Below are 14,295 nucleotides of genomic sequence, written 5' to 3' on the forward strand. Positions count from 1 at the left end.
ACTCCATTTCCTGTAGATAGTGGAGGAACTGTGATTAAAAACTCCAGTACTTCTGTTTTCCAATTTTTTGAGGGAGTCAGTAATGATATCTTGTTGGTGTACATAGACTCTAAGCTAGTGGTAATAATTGAATCAAGGTAAGACAGAATATTTTGATTCAGGAGGCAATGAAATTGTAAATGCTAGTTCATCTTGTTACTTTGTCGCAAGATCAATGGAAACTTGGGAGTTAAAGTATAATAGCTAGATTGCAAAGTATTTACTACTTTACTGATGCAGGCAGAGATGCTTCATCACATGGAAGGTTAAAATTGCAAACTGTCCACAAATTGTAATCAGTACAGTTGAACTTTTAACTTTGTATATAAGAATTTAACTTGTGCAAAAACATTTTTTTAAAAAAAAAAAGCCAATTGTACATGTGAATTCTCTTGCTGGTTCCTACAGCTTTTCCTCTCATCCATCTCCACCACTTCCCCTCTCTGTTTGCTGTTCTCCACATGCAAGAACATAAAATATTTGCATTTCACAGTGAGTATCTTACTGGAATGAGGTCTCACACTCAGTCTCTTAAGTCTGATAATAGGAAAGGCAGATGAACTGTCTAGATCAGGAGTAATTTGGGTATATGCATTGCCACAGTGCTATGGTGCACTTATCCTATCTATAAAACCAATTTTTGCTCAAAGTTGGGGGAGGAGGGGGAAATCTACATACAATTAAGCTTGTCTCTCCGTTAAGAATGAGATCTCCATTGCCAGCAGCTCCTCACTTTGTTCCCATCTGAAGGCTCCTTCTGCATATGCAGAATAATGCACTTTCAATCCACTTTCACAATTGTTTGCAAGTGGATTTTGCTATATCACACAGTAAAATCCAGATGCACAGTGCACTGAAGCTGGATTGAAAGTGCATTATGTTGCATGCGCAGAAGGGACTGAAGATGTGCAGGCCAAGTGCACATCTTTTTGCATTTTAAAAAAATTTTTGGCATCCAAGTAGCGTTCCTCCAGGTTAATAAATGAAAAGTGTTTAGTTTGATACTTCTCAAAATTTTGAAGCCTAATTTTACTTTTAGTGAAGTTTAAGGACCTACTTGGAAAATAATCCCATGCTGCTTCCCTCCTCCCCAACATAAAATGTAGGAATTTCATATACTTTATTTTTCATGCTTGAAGGTATATAGTTTTAAGTGTACAGTATATACAGATTGTATATGTGAGCCTATTCACATTACAGTGAGCACACAGTGAACATACAGTCTTCATTCAGTCCATATTTGAGCCCTCTACACATGACCTTCTGTGACTTTACTACGGTGACCAGACGTCCCGCTTTTGGCGGGACAGTCCCGCCTTAAAACAATTTGTCCCACGTCCCTGTCACAGGGTGGGAAATGGGAGCACCCCAGAAGGCAGTGCACTCCTGCGGCTGCGCGCGCATGTGCGCACGTGCGGCCGCCCGCCTACCTGCCCATCCCGGTTTACAAAGGTGACCATCTGGTCACCTAACCTAAGCCTTAACTGAATTCACTGAATTGGTGATAACTATAGATACACCAGTTAAACTGTGGAACACTGAATTTGAATCCTCACGTAGGACCAAGCCAGATAAAACATGACAGATCTTGATTAAGATATCCCACATATTTTTCAAACTAACTGGCAGCCCGACACAGCTGCTTAGAAGAGCAGGAAAAGACACTAGAGGGAATGAATGATCAATAGGTTTAATCTTTTCAACCCATTTCTTGTATATAATTTACCTTTCTGAATATGCAGTTAACATTGGTGCAATTCCCTGACATAGATCTATTGCTTTTGATGTGCTAGGCTTTACTGTTCAACCTGACTGGGAACACATTAGTGACATTGCTTTTTTTGCCTCAGATTTTTTAAACTTCCTTGTTTACCTGTGCCCATTTCATAGGGTTGGCATGAGACTAGGCAGACTATGTGTGAATTCTGCGGTGGCTGGAATTCTCTATGAGTTGATTGATACCTTTTGTGTGAGTGTTTAATGTGGGACTATGATTGGTGTTTGGAGGCCTCTGCCTATACAAGCAGCTCTTGGTGTTTATACATTATATTGCATATTTATTTTTTCTCTTTTTTGATTCCTGCCTTTCTTCTGTAAGAGCATAGGGTTGCAATGACATTTTATGCCAAGATATTGCAAGACTGACCTGTAAAATTCCATGTGAAATGCCTCTGCATAAATTGTCTACTCAGTTTCAAGAACATTCACTATCTGACATTTTCCCACTGGATAGCAGTACAATTTTCCAACGGTATATCGGCAATTTCTTTTGTACTTCTGCATATCTTTATCACTTTTGTGGGCATGCGGGTGGGGGAGTGGGGGGTGTCCCACTCCTCCATCCATAAAAATGAAGTCTTAAAAAATGCTAAGTAATATTAAAATGATTTATGGTCTTTTAAAAGCTCCTCCAGCTCTTAGGAACTAGATATAATGCTGTTTTACAGCCTGTATTCCAATCTTGTCCTGTGAAAATGTAATTGATAATGCAAGAAAAATGCATTAAAATAGCAATTGTAAAACGTGCTTAATGCAGTATATATTGGGCAGTAGATGCCAGCTGTAAATGCCTAGGAGGAACCCTGACCTAGTCAGGGAGTTAGGCACTGTCATAAGGGAGGAAGAAGCAGATTTTAAAGTTTCCTGTCATTCAGAAGGCTAGAGAAAAATTGCTGCAGAATTCTTCCCCTCTTACAGTTTGTTCTTTCTCAGAACTGATTCAAACAGTACTTTCCTCAGAAGTCTACAAAAATGTGTCTATATGCTGGTGTAGGGTTGCCAGCATTTATCTGGCTTTGCTCCTGGAATTTAAAAGTTGAGCAGGTAAAGCTTACTACCAGTATGGGTCTTTTCTGCACAAATTATTTAGAACATCTCAAGAATGTTTTTGATTCCCCCTCCCCTATATCAGGATGTTTGTCTGCACTCACCTCCTCCAAGCATTTTTTGCTGGTCCATTGATTTGATACCTTGTCAATCTGTTGAATAATTAGCCAATTATACACAAGGCATCTGCTGTTCAATGGGGCCAAATGTGCACCGTCACAGGATTTCTTATAGGGATGTATTTCCTCAAGCCCAGCTTCCACTTTCTGCTCTTGCTGTGGCAAGCAAAACCTCTTTTAGCATGGTGGTGGCAGATTTGCCAGTGGGAACAGCCTTGGCCCAGACCTCTTCCTTCCCCAACAGCCAGCCCAACTGAGTCTCACTGCCCCACTCCCTCACATGGCTTTGCATTCCAGAGCCATAGCTGGCCAAAATGGCGCTTGGGGTGGACTCCAAGTTTTCCACCCTCCCATGGGCCCCTGTGCCATGCCGCCCATGCCACACACCCCATGCCACACACACACACACACCACTTATTTCCTGGGCCCCTATACCCAGGGTGTTTGTCTGCACTCAACTCCTCCAAACATTTTTTGCTCAACAACTGGTTTGATGCCTTGTCAATTTGTTGAATCATTAGCCAATTATACACAAGGCATCTGCCTTCCCTGGGCCTGGGGAAAGAGAGAGAAAGAGAATATCAGTGAGATTTGTGCCTTTAAGGCTGTTGATGGGTGAATTAAGAGAAACAGAAAAAGGAGTGGTGGGCGGAGACTTCAGCGTACAGCTGCAGGGCAGGCAGTGGACAGCCTCCTTGAATGTAAACAGGCAAACTCAAGGAGAGCACAAAAGGTGAAAACCGAAATGCAAGGGGGAAAGGAGTGAGATAAGGAACATGCAAAAAAGAGGAAGTTGAGCAAGGACACAGGGGCTTGAGAAACAGGCCAGCTTTTGGGCAGGAAATATAAAATGTTTCAACAACAGTGGCGAAGCTACAAGGGGACAGGGGGGTGCGCCGTGCACCGGGTGCATGCCTGGGGGTTGCAGAAAATCTGCAAAGGAAGATAAGGTGGTAATGTTTCAGCCAAAAGAATCATCATAAAAGCTTTTCAAGTACAATGGATAGAAAGGAAAATGAAACATTTCCAGGATGAATACAGGGGAAATGAAGTATGGAATGCCATGAAGGAAATGATTTATTAAAGTTACGGAAGTGTTTTAAAAGACTTGTATGGAAAAAGCTTGTCTCACTTATCTCAAAGCCAGGATAAGCTCTGCTTGGTGCTGCTTCCACAAATTGCTATATGTTGTATTGTAGCAGTAAATCACAACTGGACTGGCTTCACCTAGGACTTCTTACTGTAATGCAGCAGCAGCTGAAATAATTTCCTCAATTTGAGGGGAAAAGTTCCAAATACACCTATTTTCAGGCCCAGCAACACTGAACCTAGGGGTGCCAGGCCATTACCTGGCACTGGCAGAGCTTTTTGGGAGGAGTAAAGAGTAGAAATTATATTATGTGGTCATGCCCAGGCAAAAATCCAGATGTGACATCACATCTGGCCAACATCATTTCTATCCTGAATTTATCCTGCAAGTCCAGGAATCAAGGGCTGGTGGGTGTGTTTAACCAGTGGGAATCTTCCACTATCCACTGACTTTCTGAAGCTAAATTCAGAAAGAAGAGAAAATATTTGTTCCCTCCTCCATGATATACTTGTCTGTGGTAGCAAGGTTACCAAATATCATTGGTTGTGTCCCCATTGTACCTTCCCCCATAGGAATGAATGACAGTCATTCAGTTATTTGTCTTCATTATTTACCATGCATTCAACCCCAATGGAAGTCAGTTTATGGTATCTGGCTCGAGGTTGACTCAGTCTTCCATTCTTATGAGGTCAGTACAAATGAGTGTAGATGACTGAGGTAGGCAATAGCAAACCATCACGAAAACGTAGTCTGCCTAGTAAACATTATGTGATATCACCCCATGGATCAGTAATGACCTGGTGATTACACAAGGACTACCTTTACCTTTACCATGAAGGATGACAGAGAGAATGATGCAAAAGGCAGTTGCAGATGTACCAGGGATAGGGGCATGTTGCAACAGCCAAAGATCAGCTGTAAAGTCGATTGCAAGTACTTAGCAACTATCCTTATGTTTTATGTTATTATCTATCATTTTTAATACACTTAATGTTTGATTGCATCATAAGCATGTTTATTCAGAAGTTTGTGACCTATGGATATAAAGTTTGTTTTACTTGAGAGAGTTTGCTTAAGTCCTTACCCTCGCATATGGCTTTGGACAATCCTCTTGAGAAAGAAAGGTAGGATTATGCTTAAAGTGGTGGCAGCAATAAAAGGATGGCAAAATAGTGGCTACATGACAGAGACCATCACATTTTAAGTAAAACCAAATGACATAAGGATGCTGTGATAATTCACCAGTTTGGTTTTCTAATACAGATGTAGGTGTCCTACTGATACAGACAACCACTGTTAACGATTTTATCCCAAATACTATCTAATTTGCATTCCACCTAGCTGAAAATGGTAATTAGATGCTAACATAACAATGAAATGGGCTTTAGCAACAACAACAACATTTTGGTAAATACTTTAATGCTTTATAAAACTCTTTTTTTGCAATAGCATCTAATGATGCCTAAAGCCTTTAGCAACAGTCTTGTCTCTGAAAATCAACATTTATACCTTATTTAGAGTCAACAGTAATGCATTCTTCATGGATTTCTTGCAGGTGCTTCTTCTAGAACAGATACGCGTATGAGTTCCCTGATGCCAACTCAAGTCACCAGGGTAGCAGCTATCTCTTCACCATCTGTGACGTTCATGGCAACCAATTTGGTGGATCAGACCTTAACAGGTGTGTTTATGTTTCACTGTACTGATGCTGCCGCTAAACATATGGTACACACTTGCATGCTTGAAAACAAATAGTTCCCCATGTGGTACAGTAAAGGAAACTTCTTTTAATATAAATATTTTGACATTGTACACATTCATCATTGTTGAAATTGCATGGCATCTGTCACTATTACATAGCACCAGATAATGAATATATACAAACCAAATACCAGTAAAGTGTTCTTTTCCAGTGTTTTGTTCTTCAGTGTTTTGTTCTGGACTGGGTGGTGGTGGTGGCAGCAGAGAGCAGCAGTGGTATAGTGGTTAAGAGCACTCTAATCTGAAGGAACCAGATTTGATTTCCCGCTCTGCTGCTTGAACTGTGGAGGTTTATCTGTGCATTCAAACACATGCCAGCTGGATGACCTTGGGCTAGTCACGGTTCTTCTGAGCTCTCTTAGCCCCACATACATCATAGGGTGTTTGTTGATGGGGGGAGGGAAAGGAGATTGTCAGCCCCTTTGAGTCTCCTTACAGAAGAGAAAGGGGGGATATAAATCCAAACTCTTCTTCTTCCTCCATTTCACCCCAATTAATGCACAACAGACCTGTCCATCATAAGACTTGATCACTATCCAGTCTTCTTAAGGCTTTGAGTACAATAAATCACCTTAATTTTTTATAACTATCTGTCTACCACATTTTATACCATAGGCTTCCTCTAGGAAGTTCAGGATATCATAAAAGTTTCCTCCATTTTATCCTTACAGCAGGGGAGGGGGAACTGACCTAAATGTGCTGTATGGCAGAGTGGTGATTTAAACCCAGGTCTTTCAGAGTGGTGATTTAAACCCAGGTCTTTCAGAGTGGTGATTTAAACCCAGGTCTTTGAGTAACACTTGACCTCTACACCACCACTGGCTCCCAGCTATGAGGGGTCAACAGAGAAATCACTGGAAGATAAATAATCAGGTATCCTGCGCATTTTTATTGACAAATGGTAGCCACGGTGGTGCCTCTCCTAGGTGGCATTTTAACCTACCCGTCACACTCACACACATACTATGTAGCCTGACCTCAAGTGATACACAGATCTGCCATTTTCTGCACTGAGGAAAAAATATATGCTGAACAAACATTGTGTACAATGTAGCAAACATCAGTTCCAGTGGATTCTTAGAGGTGGATGCAATGAGGTGGACTGGGTGGTGGTGGTAGAGTGTTGGGCTTGGAGAGGGACCTGATTTCAAATTCAGACCCTGTCATTAAGTTAATTGGGTAATCCTGGGCCAGTTATACTCTCTTAAACTAACCACAGTGTTTTTTGTAAAGATAAAATACTATTAAGTAACTTAAAAAGCTGTGGATATCACCCATAAGAGAAGAAGGTCAGTTGCTTCTCCACTAGGTTAAAAAAAAATTCTGATTAAAGGAGCTTTGTGTTAACTGAACCATTGGCTGAGCCAAACAAGCCAGCTTGTTTCTGCATTTCCCCCCTTTTTCTCTACCTTAAAGTTCACAAAATCAGCTACCTACTATACTAACGTAAGATTACTTTCTGTATTCTGTTAAGCATAGATTCTTCCTAGGTCGATAGCTTGTAAAAAACACACTAGTTCTGTTAGTGTAGTTTTAACAGAAGCCTAAGGCAAATCTTACTGGAACAGTGGAAGACTCATGCATTATGAACATTCCCAATTAAATAGGTTTGGGTAGGTCTGTAAGGTTCAAGTTCATAGCCACAGCAGCAGCAACCTTTATTAGGCATATAAAATAAAGTCTGATACATTACCAAAAAATTGTGATGTACAGAACAAAAATGTAATCCAGACAAAGACAGAAGAACAGTACTTACAGAGTTTCATCACAAGATAACAGTACACCGTTTCTCTGTTAGGCCCTCATAGCTAGGAGCCAGTGGTGGTTATACTGTTATTTTCCCTTATAGTGTTGTTCAGCAAACTGACAATTCCTCTTAATGTGTGTGTGCATGTTTTCATATTTTGGAATTTCAGTTTTTGTGGTGTGGAAGTATTGTTTGGGCACAACGGTGGTGTCAAAACTAGGAAAATAGTTGGGCTCATATTTATTTGCCAAGGTTTCTACCCCAACGTATGATTTTGGTTGTTTGGGGACTGAGGCTACTGCTGTTGCTGTAAGGCAGGCTTAACACAATTATTAATCCCCCCTCATAGTCTTCTATTTACTTAGAAGTAAAATGCATGACTATTAATATAATCCATGTAAATATATATAGGTGTTTGCTATAAAAAAAACAACCTCTAGGGTTCTGGAATAATATCCTTCAATGGCCTTCGTTCAGGAACATGCACAAGCTTTGTGTCTAATCTGGAGAACCGGGTTTGATTCCCCACTCCTCCACCTAAGTGGCATAGGCTTATCTAGTAAACTAGATGTGTTTCCGCAGTCCTGCATTCTTGCTGCGTGACCCTGGGCTAGTCACAGTTCTTCAGAACTCTCTCAGCTCCACCTACTTCACAAGATGTATGTTGTGGGGAGAGGAAGAGAAAGGAGCTGGTGAGCCAACTTGAGTCTCCTTACAAGAGAGAATAGTGGGCTATAAATCCAAACTCTTCTTCTTCTTTTCTAGTCAAATCATGAAAAAGTCTGCAATGCGTAACAACTGGCAGCACTATCTTGTTGCTCCTTGTCTGTTTTAATTCATCTCCATCCTTCTCATGACTTTTTGACCCTTTATCTAAAGTTATTCTCTCCTTGCCTAAAATGTTAAATAAAAGGTTGGAGTGGCATTAGAACGATGAAAATACATAAACAGAATTCAGACTCCTGCAATTCAGGCCTAGGTTCCAGTTTGAGTACAATGTAGACTTACAACTAATTGTGAGAAATAAAGGATCTATCTGGGACTGGGATATGCAGGTAGTTTAGCATTTGGGGTAGCAGAGCTTTATTATAAAACTCCCCCAGTTCTTCTAACATACTGTATTTTTGTATGTCTGTGGAATGTATTGATATTACAAGAATGTTGTTCTTGCTGCAATCATTGAATTAATCAGAGGTCAGTCTCAGGAGAGAGATGGAGGGAAAATAAAACTGAATAGATGCTCATTCCTCAAATAATATCTGGTCATCATGGCCATTCCCATAAGCTGCTGCTTTTTCAAACAAATGTCTTGGCAATTTTAAAGAGAAGGCTGTAGGAGCAAGGGCATTTCTGCAGCACATAAAAGTTTGGTGCTTTTCTCTTAACTAACACGACTCCTCACTACTTTTTTACCTTCTACTCACTCTCCACCCGCAGCTATTTAGTATAATTGGCACCTGCAACCTAGTTGTGTACAGGTCATGATATGGGTTTAATTTCTGCCTGCTGTTGGCAATCATTACTTGGCAGATGTGGCAACATATTCCTGACACAGCAGTGTCTGTTTCATTTGAGAGGCTAATACTGTAACGTTGCCATGAATCCTGAATACTGAAATGCTTAAAAAAAAAAAACTTTAGTAGTTATATTATTCATGCCACTAAAAGCATAGGCACCACTAAAAGCATGGGCACCTAAATCTTAAGTTGCATTTTTTTTAAGACTTCGCTATAAGTGTTGTTTTACTTTGCTTCTCCTTGATGTATTCTGAAACTATTCTTCACTAAACAAGCCTAATTTCTGCTGTTAAATATTGGAGGTGAAATGTTAGATTTCTGCATTTGGGTATAATTGAGCAAAAAATAATCTCCGCAAATACCTTATTGGCATGTGTGTGTATGTGTATTCAACTCTCCAAATATATTGGGGATTTTTCAGGTTCCCAAAAGTCCCAGAAATACTTGGGATTAACTAAGGATATCTGAAGCTGCGAGTGCCAGCATAATGTGGTAGTTTAGAGTGGTGGACTCAAATCATGTAATCAGGGTTTGTTTCTTCACTCCTCCACATGAGGCCTGCTGGGTGACTTTGAGCCAATCACAGTTTTCTCAGAACTCTTTCAGCCCATGTGGATGCAGGCAATGACAAACCACTTCTGAACATCTCTTGCCTTGAAAACCCTATGGGGTTACCATAAGCTATAACTTCCCACCACATCAGGAGCCTGTATTTGTAGACCCCCATGACTTTCTCCCCCTTTTTTTCTCCCCATGCCTCGGCATTTCTGGGATCTCCCAGGGCTTGGTATCAGCTTGCCAGGCTGCTTTAGGTTAGATTCTGTCACTTTCAAGTGCTTTGTTGTTTTTGCTTTTGTATTAAGTTTGTTCTTTGCTGGAGTTGGTTTGGGTCAGGTTTGCTTTGAGGGGATATTCTTGCATTTTACTTTGAGATTCTCTAGTTTTATCCAGTTTGCATGTCTTTCATTTCGCAGTTTCAGATTCCCAGGAGTTACATAGTTTTAGATTCTCAGGTGTTACATTGGTTGTACCTAATTTGGTAATAGCTTTAGTAGTGTTCATATAGGACATTTGGAGCAGTGACTCCCAACTCTGACAGAGCCAGTCTTGTATAATGGTTAGAGTGTTGAATTAGGATTGGGGAGACCCAAGTTTGAATCTTCACTCTGCCATGGAAGTTTGCTGGGTGACCTTAGGCCAGACCCACATTCTCAGTCAAACCTACTTCACAGGGCTATTGTGAGGATAAAATGATAAAGGAGAGAACTATGCAAGCTGTTTTGGATCCTTACTGGGAAGTAAGGTGGGGTATAAATGAAGTAAAATTAATTAAACAAACCAATCTATGCTATACTGACTGAACAATCCTAAACAGATATAGCTGTCTAAGCCTATTGAAATCAGTGGTCTTAAAAGGGTATAACTCTGCTTAGGACTAAAGTATCACAGAAACAGAAATGTGCACCTTGTGATTTGATAAGCTTCATACAGCTTCCCAACCAAGCACTGTGGCTTGTTAGACAGTGATAGTCTTCCTGTTTTTTGCAGGTTTCTGGGATTTAAGGGACAGGGACTTGTTAAGTACCTATTTAATCACAGTACATGCTTCATTCAGTTCAGTGTCTCAGAAGTTATACAGACATGCCTCAAAAGTTTAAAATGACTCTTGGAACATTCCATTGTTAACCTCCAGGTAGAGGCTGGAGATCTCCCAGAATTAAAACTGATCTCCAGATGATAGTGATTGGTACCCCTGAAGAAAAGGGTTCCTTCGGAGGGTGGACTCTATGGCCTTATTGCACTTTCTCTCAAAACTTCACCAATGCCCCAAATCTCCAGGAATTTCCCAACTTGAAGATGCAATACTAAGCACTCTCTCATTGCTATAGCAATTTCCTGCCACTAGGGATGCAGTGATGGAACTATCATCATTTCTGTACGATTTTGCTTTTGTATGTTGTAACTTTCAGCAGCTTTGATTTGCCTCATTTTGTTACTGTCATTTTCTGTTCTTTTATTTCTCTTAGGACAGTTTTACAGCAGTTTGCAGCATTTTGTATGGCTTTTGGAGTATAATTTTCTTGCCACATAGTTTCACACCATTTTTGCATAATGCATATTTAATTTACATGCAGTTGATGCACCAATAATGTTAAAAATGCATACCATTTTTATGGAAACAGTTTGATGCACAGAAACAAAACAGCACCAAATGAAAGCATTGGATTCATTTTCAGAGGGAAGAAATGAAATTTTAAAAGGGATATTCAAATTGAAGCTGCAATCTTGCTGCATTTGATCTCATCCCAACCTGCTGTCCTCTGCTAGAAAATGTTTATTATGTGGATAGTGGGTTTCTGGTCTTGTCACAGATGCAGAGAAGAAGTGATATTCACTGCTTCTCAGTACCCCATTGTCACAGTATCCCTGGGGGAAGCTTATGAGAGAATGGTCTTTAGAGCATCTTACCAGGACCCCCCAAAATCTGGCATGTTCTCTGTCTTTAGGTATATTTTTGCAATGCAGATTTTCTCCTATGAGAGGATATTGTGGTGTAGATGATCTAGGCTAAAGAGTGTGTCAGGAAGGCAAGTGTATGTGTCGTTCTCCTTTATGTTCTGAGAGTTCTGACAGTGGCATGAAGAAAATGTCCTTATCTCAGTAGTGAGCTGTAACACATTATGACATCTGCCTAGTGGAGAAAGTTAAAGCTGCCTCTGGGCTGGGGCCATTTTGTATGCCCTACTCCAAGGGGATCTATTATATGAAAAATTAGTATGTCAGAAACAATACCTAAACAAGAGCTGGTTAAGTGAATGTCTCCAGTTTTGCCAAAAATGAAGATGAACAGCTAGGCCTGAAAATGTATAATGTAGTTTCAATGGCATTGTGTTGTCATGCAGAAATCCATTAATGGATATATGGGCATCCCTGGATTCACTGTATGTGGCAGCTCTTCAAAAGCAGGCTCTTTTGATTTATTATTTGTAATCTGTATATCATTCTCTCTTGCACACATGATTTCACTCTGCCTTCTGCCATTAATCACACTGTTTTTATCAGAGGCAAGTACAGAAATGCTTGCATTGATAATGCTCCACTTTTTAAAAGGAAGGGAGCTTTTCAATCATCAGCTACTTGTTTTTTAGGAGCACCACCACTTCTGCCACTTGAAAAGTTATACGCTTTAGAGCTCTCTAATCCATGCTTATCAATCACTAAAACTGTACAAAGTTAGTTTCCTTTTAGAAAGGGCTTCTTTGAAATGGATTTGCAAAAAAGAATATCATTGATATACAAAAATCTTCCTGAAGCCTATTGACATGATAAACTACTGAGTGGATTACTGCTTTTGTTTCTATGCATCGTTACACACCTAGTGACAGAGTATTTTGACCACATCAAACCCAGTGGTGGGAATAATTTTGTTATTACTCCAGTTCAACTGTTTGTCAGTAGATTACTTAAGCCATATCACTAGCTAATCAAATATTGTTATTGTTCTAGTGTGACCATCATAGTTTAACGGATTACCATATAAGTGCAATATGCATTGGCTGAAAAGTTTTTTGCTGTTGGACCACTTTCCCTAATTGGGGTGGCTGGGAACCTTACAGCGTTCATAGCCTCATACCAACAAGGGGCAGAATGAAGATTTGTTAGCAATTTGTCAAGGAGCTTCTTCGTACACTCGACTTGCTCTTGATTTTTCTTGGGAGTTGATCCACAAATATTGGAATCAGTTTGGGTAGGGTTCTTCTGCACGTCCACCTTCCTTATGTGTTTTTCCAGTTGTGGAGTCTGATTCTTTTCTTTTTCGTAGACTTAAATAATGATGATTTTCAAGGGAGGATCCTGTTGTCATTGTTGTCGTTATCTGTAGAATTACAGTACCCCTCTTAGTTCTTTTTAAATGCCCCTAAAATGTCAAAATGACACCGTAGCTTAAGTAGGCTCTCTGAATTCCCAGCATTCATTTTACAAAGTAACAGTGCAATCCTGATCCAGGTGGCAGCCAGGGATAGTTCTGCTTCTGGGCTGCTGCATCACCTTCAGAGGTGCGGGCAGGCAGAACAAACAGAAAGCCTCTCTGGCTGCCCAAAAGCCCTCCATAGGGGAAAATGTAGTTACATTACCCCAAAGAATGGTGTAAGTCCATCTTCCCTGCCTCTGGTGTTCCTGGGGCCAAAGCCCTATGGGAGCTGACTAATGTCAGCTTTATTTTTTGGAGTACTGCCAGAATGCCTCCAGTTGTGTCAGCTCACAAATTAAGCTAATACTACTAGTCTAGAAGTAATTTGGTTGGGTGTTGTGGAGCTCCACAGTGCACCCCTGCCTCCCGCTTTGCCCTGCTGGCCATGTAAGTGTCACTTCTGACAGCTGGGAGGCCAAATGTGTCAGAGTGAGCCCATGCAGCCTTGTATGGCCATTCCACTCCCTCCCCCCCATCTGGATTGGGCTGCCCACCTCCATTCCCTTCCCTCATAAATACATGCCTCTTATATTTCCATAACAGAAAGAACTAGAGACTTAGTTGCTTTTTTAAAAAATGAAAGCTGGGAATTCATAGAATCTGCTTAAAGTATTAGTACAATACTACAACATTATATCAATATCCCCCTCCCCCATCAAGTTGCACCTGACTTAAGGCAACACTGAAGGGTTTTCAAGGCAAGAGACATTTAGAGGTGGTTTGCCATTGCATACCTCCATGTCACACCCCTGGAATTGCTTGGAAGTCTCTCTTGCAAATACTAGCCAGGGTCTGGGATGAGAAAGTATGACAGGCTCAGGGTTACCCAGCAAATGTCCATGACAGAGTAGGGATTTGAACTTGAATTTCCCAGGTCCAACTATGGGTGTGCACCATTGTTGGGAAAGAGGGCTATTTTTCTGATTCAGGTATATTGGACTTGAACATTTTCAGAAAAGCCAAAAAAGCCAAATACGCCTACCAGTAGCCCCCCTCCCCTTGAATATTATCTCTGTTGAAGTCTATAGTGAATTTTGGGGAGATTCTTTGAGGGACTATTTTCAAGGTAGAAGCATCAAATTTGAGGCATAGCTGCAGGTGATTCTCCGTAGAAGAATGAAATCACTGCCTTGGGAGAGGGGTTAGTTTACAATCACAGTAGTTCAATCATTGAAAAATGGACTGGTGGTGGGTGGGACGGGTCAGGACAAAGAAACCTATAG

The 14,295-nt window shown here is 40.6% G+C and overlaps 1 protein-coding gene across 2 annotated transcripts in view; it reads left to right on the forward strand.

The window, feature by feature from the left end:
* Positions 1-14,295, forward strand: part of TCERG1L (transcription elongation regulator 1 like) — a 212,710-nt gene that overhangs the window by 139,529 nt on the left and 58,886 nt on the right. For both annotated transcript variants that reach the window (XM_048506355.1, XM_048506356.1), the window contains exon 5: positions 5,630-5,755. In XM_048506355.1, coding sequence (XP_048362312.1) covers positions 5,630-5,755 — 126 coding nt within the window. The remainder of the gene's footprint in view (positions 1-5,629; positions 5,756-14,295) is intronic.

This window comes from Sphaerodactylus townsendi, linkage group LG08, assembly GCF_021028975.2.
Source record: "Sphaerodactylus townsendi isolate TG3544 linkage group LG08, MPM_Stown_v2.3, whole genome shotgun sequence".
NCBI classification, from domain to species: domain Eukaryota; kingdom Metazoa; phylum Chordata; class Lepidosauria; order Squamata; family Sphaerodactylidae; genus Sphaerodactylus; species Sphaerodactylus townsendi.